Source organism: Eutrigla gurnardus, assembly GCF_963514095.1.
Source record: "Eutrigla gurnardus genome assembly, chromosome: 16".
NCBI lineage: Eukaryota > Metazoa > Chordata > Actinopteri > Perciformes > Triglidae > Eutrigla > Eutrigla gurnardus.
Genome location: NC_139927.1, coordinates 22,696,703 through 22,713,881, shown reverse-complemented (window position 1 = coordinate 22,713,881; position 17,179 = coordinate 22,696,703). Strand labels below are relative to the sequence as shown.

The 17,179-nt window shown below is 43.0% G+C and overlaps 1 protein-coding gene across 1 annotated transcript; it reads right to left on the bottom strand.

The window, feature by feature from the left end:
* Positions 1–406: 406 nt before the first annotated feature.
* On the bottom strand, positions 407–8,826 carry LOC311027203 (mRNA decay activator protein ZFP36L1-like). The gene is made up of 2 exons (XM_084031100.1): positions 8,645–8,826; positions 407–4,114 (listed from the first exon to the last, which is right to left on the bottom strand). The coding sequence occupies exons 1-2, from the start codon at positions 8,696–8,698 to the stop codon at positions 3,128–3,130; spliced, it is 1,041 nt and encodes a 346-aa protein (XP_083887226.1). The 5' UTR covers positions 8,699–8,826; the 3' UTR covers positions 407–3,127.
* Positions 8,827–17,179: the final 8,353 nt, after the last annotated feature.

Below are 17,179 nucleotides of genomic sequence, written 5' to 3'. Positions count from 1 at the left end.
CACGAGTGAACTGTTTTGGGAGAGATGTGAGCTATGGTGTTGTGCTGATTTGTAAGACTGTTATGCCAAATGATCTTAGAGTTTTGAGAATGTCATTTCTGTTTCAAGAAATGAGCCAAACCAATGGAGAAAAACTGTAACACAAGTCAAACATTACTGAGTCCGTCAGCCTTCTGCTTCACACGTGGCACATTCCTACATTATGATGGAGTTGCTGAGACAAAACCATACACCAGGTCGTTTGTTCACAACTCATTTCTACAGGATGTAACTGTGATCAGGCAAATAGGCTTTAAAACAATGTCCCATGATATGTAGTAAATGACCTCTGACCTCAGCAAACTGCTGAATGTCAGCTGTGTACAACTTCACAAAAAAGAAAAAAAAAATCACCCACACATTCAATATAAATACGTTTTATTAGTTTTAACTGCAAAAAAAAACCATGATCAACGTCATGACGGCATTAACAGTGACATTCAACAGGTGCTTTTCATGTGTCAATGCTGTCAACACACCTACAGCGACACATTTAGGCTTCTATCTGCTCCGTTCTCCAAACATATCAAGGCACAACATTTGGGAAACCTGGAATGTATTTATAGGCACTTAATGGACAAAAGTGGTCAAAGATAACCTCTACATCATCACTGTGAGGACTCAAAGTGCTAGTAAGTCTGTGCATGATAGTGTGGACCAGGCATCATCTTTTCAAAATAACAGCTTAAAAAGCTTGAAACAGTTAAAGTGAGAATCAAAGGAGAGTTCATGCTAGTAGAAGACACTGATGTGAGGACAGACAGTTAACATCGTCGGGGATGAAGGCAGGCCTGAACACAGTGGAAGCTACAGTTAATGTATGCATTCCATGAACCGTTGACTGAGATGCAGGTGACGGATGTAAGGGTTCCGACATTACAAACGAGATCACTATCAAAAGTTACGTTTGAATATTGTGCTCATCAATGATAGTTAAGCTCTGTGAAACATTGGTATACTTGAAGTATGGAAGTCCAAAAGCATTGAATGGATTGTTCCATGTATCTGGAGAAAACTAATATTTTTCTCCCAACATCTTAGTGTTATTTCTAGGCATGGTTAAAGGCCATCGCATGTATCAGCATGGGCATTCGTAGACATTAACTGGGAATTTCAGGCTGACTGCTTGTAAAGACAGTGGAGAGCCACAAGTGAGCCGCTCCAGACCCGGACCCAGATCCAGCAGCTAGAGCCAGCTGATCACCTCCAGCTGCTGATGGAGCCTCTGTTACAACAAATGATGTGACCCATTAGATTCGTTGGTGGATCACACTCATGAATTGACACAGTTAGAACAACAGAAGACTTTACTTGTCCCTCCAAGCAGATAACAATCCTCCATGCTACATAGCAACAATGTGTTTACTGTATAAAATATATAATCCAGGGGAGTATCCAATTAAACTTTCCTCCACAGAAAAATGATCCAAATGAATAAGAGTCATGCATATACGCTCTTCTTCATGAGGAACAGAATCTGATCGGTCACAGAATTTGGTGCAACACCGGAACATGAAAGAGCCTGGTCAGACGAACCCTGTCGGACCAGAGGCACCTGAACACCCTCAACAACTGGATACCAGCTTAGTTCTTCATCATCTGAACTGGATTTGGCAGCTGCTGAAGCTCCTCCCACTGAAGAGACACTGTTTGACTTTCATGTCTTCAGGTTGCAGCAGAAGCTCAACTGCAGTCCAACATGTGGAAGAAGCCAACAATAAATAAAAAAACCTCTGTTTTAAACTAAGATTCACGTTCTATATAAATCAAATGTTACAAAACATGTCATTGCGGTATAATATATTAACTGTGGAAAAATAACACAAATAGGTCTTCAAAATCTTGTGATTAATACAGGAGATCATCATTTTACAATAAAAGAAAATATATATTCCATTGTTTCATTAATCAGATAAATACAAAATAAAATGCTTAAGATCAGCAATAAATACTTTTGATAAATAAGCAGTGAAGTGACAGCCAAAGTCCTTACTAGGAAGGCGTTGGAAATTAACTAGAACACAATCATAATATTAATATTAATAATAAAGATGGTGAAATCAACAGGAGTGCAGTTGATTTCATTCAGCTGACTGAACTAATTTGTGGAGGATTGGAGAAAGCTGATCTAACGACGAAACAAGGCAAAGTAACACTAGAAACCAACCAAATGCTGTAAACGTTGTCTGCTCGGAGTCTGTTCAAGACTCACTTCACCCAAACATTTCTCTGTCCTTCCTGGGGAGATTGTTGGAACAAAGCAGATTTTTAAAATCCAACCCCTCAGTGTGGCTGTGACTCCACTAAAAGAAATAGTCTGCATGTCGCTGTAGAATGTATTTAAATAAACTGGATTCCATCCACCTCCATTGCACCAGACTGATACCTCCAAACCTGGACTGATCTAGACATGTGAGAGAATATGTTTCTGGTAATCTAGGTGACACGACCATTTAACTCGACCCCCAAACGTCAGAGATCATTTGGATTCAAAACCCTGATTTTGATCGTTTTAAAAGTCTGTGGTGAGCAAACTGGGAAGGAGAACTGACCACCGGCTCAATATTACAAGGCACATAGCAGCAGCAGCCTGACTACTAAACCACACAGTCACCATGAACCATGGCTACAAGAGAAAAAGAAAGTCACATGAACTCAAAAGGCACTTTTCTCATCTTTCTCTTGTTCATTTTATGGCGTCGATCCTTAAAAGTGAGCGCCGAGTTGACACAAGTCATTAGGAGGTGTCATGGTTGTGGCGCAAGTGATCAAAATGATAATAATAATACTGACTGTGTAAAGCCACACACAGCCACTCCTGCTGCCCATAACAAGTCATAATAAACTACATTATAAGGTGATCTCTGAGCTACTTTACATCATCATTCACATACATTGTGCCAATGCAGGGCCTGCATGTGAATTGGATGCTGCTGGAATATTAAGAACCGTTGATAATAGTGGAGGAGACTTGAAGATGTGGCTGTCTGACTCCAGCGCTGCACAGAGCGACCTGCAGCTCCTGTAAACTGGGCTAAGAGGAGGGTTATGCTTTTCTCATTCCTCCCGTTTCAGGGAAGCAGACACCTTAGTCATCAGAGACCGAGAGGCTGCTGAAGATGGGGAGGCGACGGGAGGCATCCAGGATTGGGGACTCTGAGCCGCTCTGACTACCCAGGCTGCTCTGGTAGCCCTCCTGGTCACACAGAGAGTCTGGGATGCTGGGGGAGCTCTCTGAGGTGGGCTGGAGCAAGCAAGGGCTGTTCGGGGAAGGTGGGGTCGGACCCTGAGGTTCAGATGCAGGTGGGGGCTCCAGGCTGGGCCCGAACAGGCTGGCAAGCTCTTGGCTGGAGTAGGCGAAGGGGTTTGTCAAGTCTTCGGTGAAGAACACGGGTGGAGGCGTAACGGAGGTGGAGCTGTCCTGTCGGCCGCTGAAGCTGGGGAAGCCGGCAAAGCTGAAGCTGTGCTGCAGGCGAGGGCGCTCCATCTTGTTGAGGGTGGAGAGGGGAGGCGGCCCACGGCGCTCCTCGGCATTGTGAATAAAGTGACACCGGGGACCGTACGGGCAGAAACCGATGGTGTGGAAGGTGCGGCACAGCTCCGTCTTGTACTTTGGGTGGCGGCTCAGGCTGCGCAGCTCATTCATGCCGTGGGCGAACTGGCACTTCTCTCCGTATTTACACATGCCGTTCTCCTCAAAAGGCCGGCACAGCTCAGTCTTATAGCGGCTCAGGTTGACCTGAGCCTGACTGCCGGACCACAGCCTGTCCCCCAGCTCTGAGGATGAGCGCTGATGGACATAGTTCTCCTTGTTGTTGCTGCTGCTGCACAACAATACTGATGGATCCCTTTTGAGGTTATTGACAAACTGGTTCTGGCTGAACTTTGGACTGGGGAGGCTGACTGAGTGACGGCGCTGGAACAGACCTGCTGCAGAGGGGGTCTTCACCACCTTCCTGTCCAGCAGGGACTGATTGGGGGTACAGGAGGGGAGGTTGGCACTGGGGCAGGGTGCTGACTTCAGTTGAGGTCCACCAAGACTGTTGTTGTAGCTGTAGTTGAACATCTTAAAGTTCTGTGAAGGGAAACACGAGAGACTTAGATTTCCATCCTTGGTGATTAGAATGCAGTGTGTGTTTACAAACATCTATTTTATGCCTCGCAGGACTGATAGCAATTAGAAAGGGAAGAAAGAAAGAAAGAAAAGAAAACAGGTGATTTACTAAGAAACACAATCTCTCACTTGATGAAAGCTAAATTTGGACGTAATGTGCTTGTATATCTCAGCCGTTACACACCGCTCACATGTCTGACATGAGAGCATTTCCTGCAGCATGGTAAAAAAATAAATGTATCATACAGCTAAACATTCAGCTGGTGCTTCTGCATCTAACTCAAATTAAAGTTAAAACTGTCAATGTCAAAAGTGCATGATAGAAAAATGTGTTCTTCCTTAAATTCACGCTTAATCCCGGGTCGCAAGCCAAACGACTGTTAACGGCCATCTAAAGCTGCTGAAAATTAAGTGTTCTTTGCTTTCAACAAGAGACGGGACGATATAGGATTTTATTGCGCATCAGGATAAGAAACATCACAATAGTCGATGGTGGTGAATTCCGATTATAGGGATAATTGTTAATTTCGTCATGAGTGACATGAAAAAGCTGTCTAACTTGCTATTATGCTACAAGTGAAAAATAGAGCCCGATCTAAAAAATGAAGGATACAAAAATATTTAAAAAATGTATTTATCCTCTATTTATGCACTGTATGATTCATGATCATCTTTTTTATAATTTGACAATTTTTCACTAAAAAGGATGTTCACTGAGAAAAGTTGTCTCACCTGTGATGCAATAACATTTTTTGCTTCCTAACGAAATATTATGTGATTCCACAGTATGTTTTAGTGATATTTTAAGAGTTTCAAGCACATTTTGATGATTATCAGGATAATATCGTGAATCACAATTATTGTAGCAGAATAAGCGTGAAAAAAAAGCTTCAATCAAAAACTAGAAAATGCATTTCCTGCGGAAATACGTGGAAATGCTTTAATGCTGAAGCAACACTGAAAAAAAAGCTTAATATTTGAAGAAAATATTTAAAAAAGCAGAGTATTTGAAGAAAATATTAAAAAAGCTGAATATTTCAAGAGAATATTCAAAAAAGCTGAATATGTGCAAAAGTTTGAAAAAGCTGAATAGTTGAAGAGAATATTCAAAAAGCTGAATATGTGCAAAAGTTTGAAAAAGCTGAATAGTTGAAGAGAATATTCAAAAAGCTGAATAGTTGAAGAGAATTTTGAAAAAGCTGAATAGTTGAAGAGAATTTTCAAAAAGCTGAATAGTTGAAGAGAATTTTGAAAAAGCTGAACATGTGCAAAATTATGAAAAAAGCTAAATATTTGAAAATAATATTAAGAAAGCTTAATATCTGCAAATGTATGAAATAAGCTAAATAGCTGAACAAATATGAAAAACCTGAATATTTGAAAAGAATATGAAAGGCAAAAAAATGTTGAAGACATGTTGAAATGTCCATAAAGAGCTGAACATTTTAATATTTGAATGTTCTTTTTGTTTTTAGTATTAGTAGGGTACTAATAGAAGTAGTAGGAGTAGTATCAGTAGTAGTAGTAGTAGCAGTAATACTAGTATTATTAGTAAAAGTAGTATTAGTAGTAGCAGTAGTATTAGCAGTAGTACTAGTAATATTAGTACAAGTATTAGTATTATTAGAAGTAGTCGAAGTAGAAGTACTACTAGTACTAGTAATATTAGTACAAGTATTAGTAGTATTAGTAGTAGTAGAAGTACTAGTAGTAGTAGTCCTAGTACTACTACAAGTAGTGGAGGTAGTATCAGTAGTAAACTAGAAGTAGTACTAGTACAAGTACAAGTAGTGGACATGGTATCAGTAGTAGGCTAGTAGCAAAAGGAGTAGTAGTACGAGTAAAAGTTCAAGTAGTGGACGTAGTATCAGTAGTAGACGTAGTACTAGTACTAGTACTACTACAAGTAGTGGAGGTAGTATCAGTAGTAGGCTAGTAGTAGTAGTAGTAGTACTATTACAAGTAGTGGACATAGTATCAGTAGTAGTACTAGTACAACTTCAAGTAGTGGACGTAGTATCAGTAGTAGAAGAAGTAGTAGTAGTAGTAGTACTACTACAAGTAGTGGAGGAAGTATCAGTAGTAGGCTAGTAGTAGAAGTATTAGAAGTAGTATCAGTAGTAGGCTATTAGAAGAAGTAGTAGTAGTAGTACTAGTACTACTACAAGTAGTGGAGGTAGTATCAGTAGTAGGCTAGTACTAGTAGTATTAGTAGTAGTACTATTACAAGTAGTGGACATAGTATCAGTAGTAGGCTAGTAGTAGCAGTAGTAGTAGTACTAGGACAAGTACGAGAAGTGGACGTAGTATCAGTAGTAGGCTAGTAGTAGAAGTATTAGTAGTAGTAGTCAGACAGACAGAGAGTGAGACAGAGAGAGATAGACAGACTTGTGTATACATTTTAAAGTTTAAATGGAGTTTCTAGGTGAAAGTATGTTTGAGCAGAAGATGTTTGACAAAAAAAACTACAAATCCCACTGACTGCTCCTGTCTGCCGCTCCTGTCCGCCAATCAGAGCACACCTGCTGTCACTTCTAAAGATCAAAGCCACAGAGATCAAAGCCATCTACGCGCCTGTGTAACTGTCTAGAGCCTGTCTCTATTCCTCCATTTCGGAGGGTCCGAACAAAAGCTTCTCACGCTCACACCGAAACTCGTATCGCCAAAATGTTCGCACCGTTAGCGCCACAAGACTCTGCTGAAGACACTGATCACTTTTATTTTTTCCTAGTCTCAGAAATGTGGACGCTAGGGCGAGTTAGAAATGCTGCTCATTTCAGGTTTCTTTGAAAATCTGTTTCTCAATTTGTATGGCAGCCCATTGGGAGAAAAAACCGACGTGGCTGCGCTTAGAGGTTGCTAGTTCAAATTCTGTAAATCTCATAGAGTTTTTGAGCACATGGTGAGAGACAGGACAAGTTTGTCTACAAAACTGGAAAATATCACGTGTGTAGTGTGTAAATTGTGGCCAGGAGGAGTTTGGAAAGAAAAAAAAGCTGAAGTGTGTTGGGCTGCTCTCACACTCTGAGCGATGATGTCACCCACTCTAGCACGCGCAATACACACCCATTATAAACTCTGATGAGGTCTGAAAAAACCATAAAACATAAACTGTGATTATATAAAAACTGTAAAAGATATCAAAAAACTGAGCAAGAGTTTTATAGTTCAAAGTCTTGTAGATTGTTTAAAGTTTAAATGGAGTCTGTAGGTGGAAGTATGTGAAACTAGTCGGAGTTCAAAGAGGATGATGTTAAAGAGGTTTTTAGGCTGATCTCCATAGGAATGCATTGAAAAAAAAAATATGAAAAAGCTGAATAATATGAAAAGTATGAAAGGCTGAAAAAATGTTGAAGATGTCCCGGAAAGAGCTGAAAAAGCTGAAAATTTTTATAGTTGAATGGTTTTTGTAGCTGAAAGTATGCAGAAGCTAGAGGCGACCAAAAAACGTACGGAAGAAGAATAATAAAAAAAAAAATAATAAAGATTAGGATAACATAGGTTGGAAATGCTTGAAAGCATTTCCACCAATAAGTGAGTTAGTTTGGTAAAGGCATACTGAGAAGGTGGTTTCTAAACGTGAATAGTAACGATCATACTCACCAGCCACTTTATTGGGTAAGCTTGTTGTGAGCATCCCTTTATGACCACTACTGTTAATATTAAAGTTAATATTACAACTACTGTTCATACTACTACTACTACTACAGTGTACAAAGCTCAAATCAGCTCAAACTGGTTTCTTCAACATGCCAATGAGTTCACTTAACAGTCACCAGATCACAATCCAACAGAGCACCTTTGGGTGTGAACAGCAGATTCATATCATGGATGTGCAGCCGACAACTATGCAGCAACGGTGTGATGCTTTCATGTGAATACGGACCAAAACGGATGCTGGGGGAGCATGTGTTTCCAGCACCTTGTTGAATCTACATTAAGGGCAGTTCTGAAGGCAAAAGGGGTCCAACCCGGTACTAGAAGAGAATACCTGGTAATGTGGGCGGTGAGTGTACGTTTCTGACTATAATAAACATAGAAAGTTGTGCAATGTTAAGTTGAATGTTAGCTAGAACGCAACATCCTGAGGAAGTTTAAATGACCTGTTGCATCGTGACTCCGAGTGTGCGACTTTTTCCCTTCAAAGTTACAGAACATTAAATGGCTAACGAACAGCATGTATAGAGAGATATCTTTCAAATTTAACGTCGGGTATATAATTCACTCAAATTAACAATAAACAGACTTCTGTCTCTGTGTCACACTCAAATCAACACTGATACTATGACTCTTTGCGACACCATTAAGTTGTCCAGCAGCACAAAGACTTGTTTCTAAAAAACGTTAATGCAATATTACAGCTTCACTGAAGCCGAGTGGCGTGTAACATGCTGCATGTAGTGTAGTTAAACGTATCAACAAACTTGCAGTAACGCAAGTGGCTAGGCTATTGCTAGCATGGTTTCTCCAGCGAGGACAGGCGTCATTTACCTTGTTAGACACGTCTCCGTACTCGAAGACAGGGGAAATAATAGTCGCTGCCATGCTTGTTGGTAATACAAGCTGTTAATTGTATGTGGTGGTCCAGGTTAAGCGATGTCCAGCCCTGTGGAGTGCCCCCCCTCTGTCGTGCCGTTCGTGCGCAGTTCTTTTCAGCAATAGGCGGCCATGGCTGCATGTGGGTGGGCTTCTGGCGGCTTCCCGCTGGTGAGCTTCCGGCGGGCAGTCTTCCGGCTGACACGCTGCAGAGCAAACAGCGCCTCTGTAGGACAAACTTATATAGCCTCGCTATATAGAACATGTTCTATATGTATATATATGAGGGGTGTTTTCATCAACACATTTGATTGACTTTTGATTAAATTAAGTATTTCCTTCTTATTTCTTGATAAGCAACCAAACAACAACAACTAAAACAAACCTTAAATAAGTATTCTCTCCTTCCTCATAAAGAGGCTATACATTACTGAAGACTATTCTCTATATGTTTCACCCTTGAAGAGGAAAAAGATGTTATAATTTCATAGTCAATTAACTTTCTTTTCCAGTTCCACCTGAAGCTAAAGAAGTTCATTAAAATGATGAACAAGGTTTAACTGTTCAACTTGATTTGAATATATATTCTGTGGCTGAAAGCAACCAACATCTCTTTTTGTCTTGCAGATTAAGAATAATACTAAATTCAACATTTTCTGGAGTCGATCCCAACTGTACCAAGGGTACCCCTGGACAGGTAACCAGTCTATCAAAGGGCTGACATGTAGAGACAGACAGGTAACCAGTCTATCACAGGGCTGACATGTAGAGACAGACAGGTACTATCACAGGGCTGACATGTAGAGACAGACAGGTAACTAGTCTATCACAGGGCTGACATGTAGAGACAGACAGGTAACCAGTCTATCACAGGGCTGACATGTAGAGACAGACAGGTACTATCACAGGGCTGACATGTAGAGACAGACAGGTAACTAGTCTATCACAGGGCTGACATGTAGAGACAGACAGGTAACCAGTCTATCACAGGGCTGACATGTAGAGACAGACAGGTAACCAGTCTATCACAGGGCTGACATGTAGAGACAGACAGGTAACCAGTCTATCACAGGGCTGACATAGAGACAGACAGGTAACCAACGTATGATATGGAGTATAATTAAATGTGTGCGAGTCATCAAAAATATATAGTTCTTCTCAGGTTTACTGCTGATTCCCTTCCAGTCTCCAGAATGTGCGTATGTACCGGTAAGCATGCCTCAGAGTTTGCTTACGGGTACGCACACTTTCCCGTCAAGTTTGTTTTTTATAGATCACAACATTTGCGTGGAAAGTGGCGTACGCACGTTTCCAGCCCCGTTTTGTGCGTACGCAAGCTTTATAAATGAGGGCCCTGGGGCCTCATGTACTAAGAATTGCGTGGATTTCCTACTGAAACATGGCGTACGCTAGAATCCAGAAACTGTCGTACGCACAAAAAAAATCAGATGTATCAAAGTGTGCGTACGCATGGATCCAAGCACTTTTCCTTTGTACATCCCAATCAACGTGGAATTGAGCGCACATGTAGAAGTGCTAAACTCCTCCCTGTCCACGCCCCAATTTAAATATGCAAATGAATTTAAATAGGGCCTGCACGGGGGATTCCCCTCTCTGCACCATCAGATCTACAAAATGAGTAAAGGGAAGAAGCGCAACTTCACCGAGTCTTAGCTCGAAACGCTCTTAAACGAAGTTGAGACTCGAAGACCAGTATTATTTGGTAGCCTCTCATCAGGCATAAACACAAAAAAAAAGAAATGTGAGTGGGAGCGTGTGTGTGAGGCAGTGAACGCTGTGGGGTCGGAGCAGCGCACGAATCACTATTACTTTTTGTAATATATATAATATATATATATATATATATATATATATATATATATATATATATATATATGCTACCGTTAGTGGGAAACAAACAGAAGGACAAAACAACTTCATTACAAGGATTGACAAGACTGATCACTAGTGTTGTAGTACTCGAGATCGGTCTTGGTCTCGAGACCGGTCTCGAGACCATTTTTTTAGGTTCTTGGTCTCGTCTTGGTATCGACAGCATTTTTACTCGGTCTTGTCTCGGTCTCGGACCGGGCGGCCTCGGGTTTTTTGAACGAGACCGGTCGAGACCATTGCTGATAGGCTTTTTGTCCATGCTTTACTGATAAGAGTTTTTTTCCTGTCCTGACGCATAATTAATACGTGTCAGATTCCGCTCACGCAGAGAAATTACCAGGATAATTATTTTTTAATAGCTACATATTCGTTGCGAAAATTTACAAAACCAAAAGAACGAGTCCTCCAGCAATAAGGGGATTCCGTGGCCGTCTCATTTCTTGAGAAAAAAATAATTTTCAATAATGAGACGATCACTACATCGTCCTCACTGCTATTTTTATTTTCAACGATCCCGATCGGGTCCAGGTGGACTTCAGGACCAGGTTGCAGCACTACCGGCACCCCACATCTCCGCGATCCACCAGACCTGAACAGGCTGCAGTCCGTCCCCGATCCCAAACTCCTCGGCGATCGCTCGCCACAATCTGTCCCTCATCTCCGCATCTTTATAGTGTTCAGACTGTCATAAGGCGCTTTGGTTTGAGTGACGGTTTTTGACGGACGAATACCCCGCCGCCGCCTCTCGTCGGCCGGCCAGCCACCGCAGCCTGTCGCCGGCCACTGCAGCTTATCGCCGGCCGGCCGGCCGGCCGCCACGGCCACCGCCAACTGTCGCCGCCAACCGCCGCCTATCACCGGCCGCCGCGGCCACCACCGCCGCCGGCCAGCGCCAACTGTCGCCGGCCCCTGCAGCCTGTCGCCGGGCGCCGGCCGCCGCCGCTCGCCCAAAGTCATATATAAATAATTATATATATCGCGTTTTTTTTAAAGTAAATAAAGGAAAACATCACACTTTGGCCGTTTGTGTCGTCTTGATCTGCTCTGCAATACATATATTAAATATTAACATTTATTATTGTACGATTATTCATATTTCCTCCGCTTTTTCCTGCTCTCTCTCCTCTCGTCCCTTCGCGATTTGTCTTTCAGCGCAATGCATGATGGTAAAATTTGCTCGGCTAGTGACCATCGGCTGTACACTACTTTTCACGATGCATTGTGGGAAACTTTGAGTGCACTATATAGGGAATAGTAATGCTCACTACACATTCGGACACCCCTACAAAATGGCGAACTCCCTATATAGTGCACTATATAGGGAGTAGGGAGTGATTTCGGACACAGCCTATGACTTGAGATTTATTTCATTCATTGTGCTGCTATGAAAACAACAGCACAAAGATTGTTTTTGTTGTTGCATTTATTTAAGAGCAAACTTAAATTAAATTTATTTTTTTAAAAACTCCCATTTTGTTGTTTTTCCTTTGATCTATATGGTCTTGGTCTTGTCTCGGTCTCGACCTCTAAAAGTCTTGGTCTTGTCTCGGTCTCAACCTCTAAAAGTCTTGGTCTTGTCTCGGTCTCAACCTCTAAAAGTCTTGGTCTTGTCTCGGTCTCGGCACTCTCTGGTCTCGGTAATGTCTTGGTCTCGGTTGATGCGGTCTTGACTACAACACTACTGATCACACTTATATTAATGACTGCAGTGTGCGGTCATTAATGTGCGCCGTGGCTACTGCAGTGTGACATTTCCAACTTTACGCACGCGTTTATCGACACAAATACTGAACACAAGGAGACAATAAAGGGCTTGTTAGATAGCTCTGCCGCTCTATTTTCACCAGGGAAAAACAAATGCACATATTTGAATGCACGTGCCCAAATGGGCATTGTGCTGGTTTACATTCGGGGCGCAATTAAACGGATACATTTACTCACCGAGAAGCCACCCATCGCGCACCGTGCCAGCCTCCAGCCTGTTACCAACCATGCTATTAGTAAGAATGAACGAGTCATGCGTTGAACCAGGCCACCTTGCCACGATGTTGGTGAGCTGCATTTGCGCATCACATATTATTTGAACATTTATTGAATGAAAATGTTTCCTGTTGACAAAAACAAATTCATCCTGTGATGGCGCTTTTATAGCAACATGTGTGCAGTCAATAGCTCCGATTACATTAGGGAAACCGGCTCTTGCTGCAAATTGCGCTTTAATGTTGGCCTGTTCAACAGCATTGTATGGGAATTTGATGTACCTGGATGACATTCTGATCCCGTCCCACACAGCTGGCATGGCTCGGCTCAGAGTGGACTGGCACACTTCTGACCGGTCGGCCAGTTCCCTCTGGAAGGCTCCTGTTGCCAGAAACCCTAGAGTGGTCAGCACCTGTGTGGGCACGGACAACCCCTGGCTCCTGGCTGTGTTTCTTTCTAGGGCCGACCGCAGCTCTGCGCACAGCTCCAGTAACACTTGCCTCTGCAACCTAAAACGACTCATGAGCCAGTTGTCGTCATTTGCTAACATATCCTCCCGTTTTCTAAACACCCTCTCACGTCTGATGTTACCGTTTGCGATGTCTTCTAACAAGGCCAAGGCTGCCATTGTTAATGCCATTTTTTCATCACTTTGCGCATGCTTTTATATCCATCCATATGATTGCAAACACGTGTGTGTTAATTGTCCATTAATGTGTCTCTGATGTGCACATTACTCTGAGGACTAATTGTTTTCACATAATTAACAGTTTCCCAGCATCACCTCAGAGTGTCGCCAAAGGAACAATAGCTGTAGAAACGTGCGTACGCCAGCCATGAAGCTGGCGTGGGACACCGCACATTTCCACGCTCATTTCACTTTTGATACATCTGAACGTTGGCATGGAAAATTACGTACGCCACGTTTTTGTGTGTACGCAACATTGATACATGAGGCCCCAGGTCTTTACAATCTGCTGCAACAACAGAATGACATAACGGCTCTCCTTGTTCAAATGCAAACATCACATCTGCTGCCGCGCAGAGATATTCCAACTTATGATGGAGAGCCTTTGCAGTTCAACACATTTATGAGGGCATTTGAGCACTGCGTGGAAGCAAAGACTGGCTGTAAAGGAGACTGTTTGTACTATCTCGAACAATTCACTAGGGGGCAGCCTAGAGATATTGTACGCAGCTGCCTTCACATGACTGCAGACAAAGGATTTGCTGTTGCTAAAAGGTTACTAAAGGAGCACTTTGGAAATGAGTTCAAAATAACAGCGGCCTACATGGAAAAGGTCACAGGATGGCCAAGCATCAAAGCTGAAGACACCAAAGCGCTCAAAGCTTATGGGCTTTTCCTCCGTGAGTGTTCCAACGCTATGGAAGATCTTCAATACTTGGAGGAACTTAACATGCCAGCGAACATGAAGATTCTTAGTCAGAAGCTTCCATATAAACTAAGAGACAAGTGGAGAGCAAAGGCATGTGACATACTGGAGAAAACTTGTCAAAGGGCACGATTCTCAGACCTTGTCAAGTTCATTGAGCGCCAGGTCAGAATAATTTCAGATCCAGTCTTTGGTGACATACAGGACACTTCACCTGTTCTCAAAGGAGCTACAAAAGTGAGCAAGTTACAGGTGAAGCCACAGCTGAGAAGACACAGCTTTGCAACACAGGTGGTCATTGAGGATGGATGTAAAGCAGACACTCACAAGAATGAGGATGGATGCAGCAGACAAGATGGTGACCAGAAGGAAAGGGCTCTCAGCAAAGTGACCGCCTTCACTAAAACTACTTCTGTCTTCTGCCAGTGTTGTGCTGCTGGTGGTCATGTTTTAGATCAATGTTTTAAACTGGGAAGAAAACCACACAGGGAGAAACTCGACTATCTAAAGGAGAAAGGTCTGTGTTTCAGTTGTTTGTGCACAGGACACTTGAGCAGGAATTGCGACAGGCGCATCACTTGCAAAAAGTGCAACCGAACGCACCCCAGTGTTTTGCACATTGAAGAGAAAGAAAGGGTTTCTTCGAAGGATGAGAAGAATAGTGAGCGGTCAAAAACATCTGAGAGCTGCACAACATCCTCCGCTTGTGGTCTTACAGGGGCTGGCCACTGCAATGGAATTCTTCCCATTTTGCCTGTTAAGGTGAAGTGCGCAAAGGGAAACAGGGTTATTGAAACCTACGCTTTTCTGGACCCAGGGAGTACAGGAACTTTCTGCACCAGGAAGCTTGTTGACAGGTTGAACATGGAAGGACGCAAATTCAAAATTCATATCCGCACCTTGGGCCATAACAACTCAATAGAAAGTTCTATCGTTGACAGTCTGGAGATTTCCGGATTGAGTGGTGAGAGCTTCTATCCACTTCCCAAAGTGTTTACCCAGAAAGAAATGCCCGTCTCTACAGCCAACATAATCAGTGAAAGGGAGCTGAGAAAATGGCATTATTTAGACAACGTAAACATTCAACACATAAACGCTGACGTGGATCTGTTAATTGGCACAAACGCCTCCAAGTTGATGGAGCCTTGGGAGGTCATTAACAGTCGTGAAGGTGAAGATGGACTCTACGCGATCAGAACCCTACTGGGGTGGGTAATAAATGGCCCGTTACGGGGAAGTGACGACTGTGGAAGTGACCACCCTTCATTTTATGCAAATAGAATTGCCATTGACCATATTGAAGACCTGTTAATTAGCCAATATAACTATGACTTCAATGACCGAGCTTCTGCAGAACAGGAAGAAATGTCAAGAGAAGAAAAGAAGTTTATGGAGATAATGGAAAGCTCTGCTCAGCTCCAGAACGGACACTACACATTTCAATTGCCTTTCAAAGGGAAAGGCAAGGCAAGGCAAGGCAACTTTATTTGTATAGCACATTTCATACACAAGGCAGACTCAAAGTGCTTCACATCATAAAACAAAGTGAGAAGAAAAAGAAAGAAAAAAAAAAAAAGATGTTTTGATGCCGAACAACCTCAGGGTTGCCGTGCAACGTGTCCGTGGTCTGAGAAGAAGACTTCAGAAAGACGTAAGCTTTCATGAGGAGTACAAAAACTTTCTTGCTGATGTCATTAGCAATGGCTACGCCGAAGAAGTGCCGCAGCATCAGTAAGAAGCACCAACAGGGAAGGTGTGGTATATCCCGCACCATGGTGTGTACCATCCACGGAAGGGAAAGTTACGAGTGGTGTTTGACTGTGGAGCAGAGTACAAAGGGATCTCTCTCAACAGTCAGCTCTTGCAAGGACCGAACCTCACCAGCTCGTTAGTTGGAGTTCTTATGAGATTCAGATAGGAACAAGTGGCGATAATGGCAGACATAAAGGCTATGATCCACCAAGTTAAGGTGGCAGAGGAACACCGAGACTTCTTAAGATTCTTATGGTGGCCTCAAGGTAACCTGGAACAAGATCTTGTAGAGCATCGAATGACTGTCCATTTATTTGGAGCAGTTTCATCACCCAGTGTTGCCTGCCTTGCTCTTAGAAAGACTGCTGAAGACAACCAGGCCCACTTTCCTTTAGAAGTGATCGAAACGGTCAACCGAAACTTCTACATGGATGATTTGCTGAAGAGTCTGCCCTCTGAGGAAAACGCAGTCACCATGGTTAAGAACCTTACAACCGTTTGCAGAAAAGGAGGTTTTACCCTCACTCAGTGGATTAGTAATAGTCGAGAAGTGCTTCAAAGCCTCCCAGAGGATCTCAAGTCCAAGAACCTGCATGAGCTTGATCTGGACAGGGATAAGCTGCCGTTGGACAGAGCTTTGGGTTTGCAGTGGTGTATCGAGACGGACACTTTCAAATTCAAGCTGAAAGTCAAGGAGAAGCCGCCAACCAAGCGAGGCATGCTATCCATCATCAGTTCCGTCTACGATCCATTGGGATTCCTAGCACCTTTTGTACTCCCCGCCAAGCTGCTGTTGCAGGAGTTATGCAGGATGAAGTGTGATTGGGACGATCCAATACCTCCAGCTTTCCAGCAGAAGTGGAAAAAATCGCTGATGGATCTTGAGAAGGTGGCATATTTCAAGATCCACAGATGTGTTAAGCCTGAAGGATTTGGGAGGACTGTCAGCGCACAACTACATCACTTCGCCGACGCAAGCGAGAACGGATATGGGACGGCTACTTACCTGAGGATGCAGAACATGGATGAACGGGTTCATGTTGCTTTCCTATTTGGCAAAGCCAGAGTAGCTCCCCTGAAGTCGGTCACAATTCCCCGTTTAGAACTCACCGCTGCCGTTGTTGCAGTAAGAGTGGACAAGATGCTTCAAGCAGAGCTCCAGCTTCCACTGAAGAGGGCCTGCTTTTGGACTGACAGCACATCAGTTCTTAAGTATATAAGAAACGAGGACCGACGATTTCAAACTTTCGTCGCAAACAGGGTAACCACCATCAGGGACAACTCTGAAGTTGAACAGTGGAGATACATTCCCACATCCCTGAACCCTGCTGATGATGCTTCACGTGGATTGAAAGCAGAAGATCTTGTGAAGCAAAGATGGATGGAAGGCCCAGAATTCCTACGGGAACCTGAAGAAACGTGGCCAACATTTCCTGTGGATACAAGTGTCACTGTCGATGACCCAGAAGTA

Bases quoted from the DNA above. Each gene is read 5' to 3' on its own strand.
- LOC311027203 (XM_084031100.1), bottom strand. From the start codon at position 8,698: ATGGCAGCGACTATTATTTCCCCTGTCTTCGAGTACGGAGACGTGTCT. The intron at 4,115-8,644 runs GTAAATGACGCC...TTCCCTTCACAG, and splicing joins ACGGAGACGTGTCTAACAAG to AACTTTAAGATGTTCAACTA.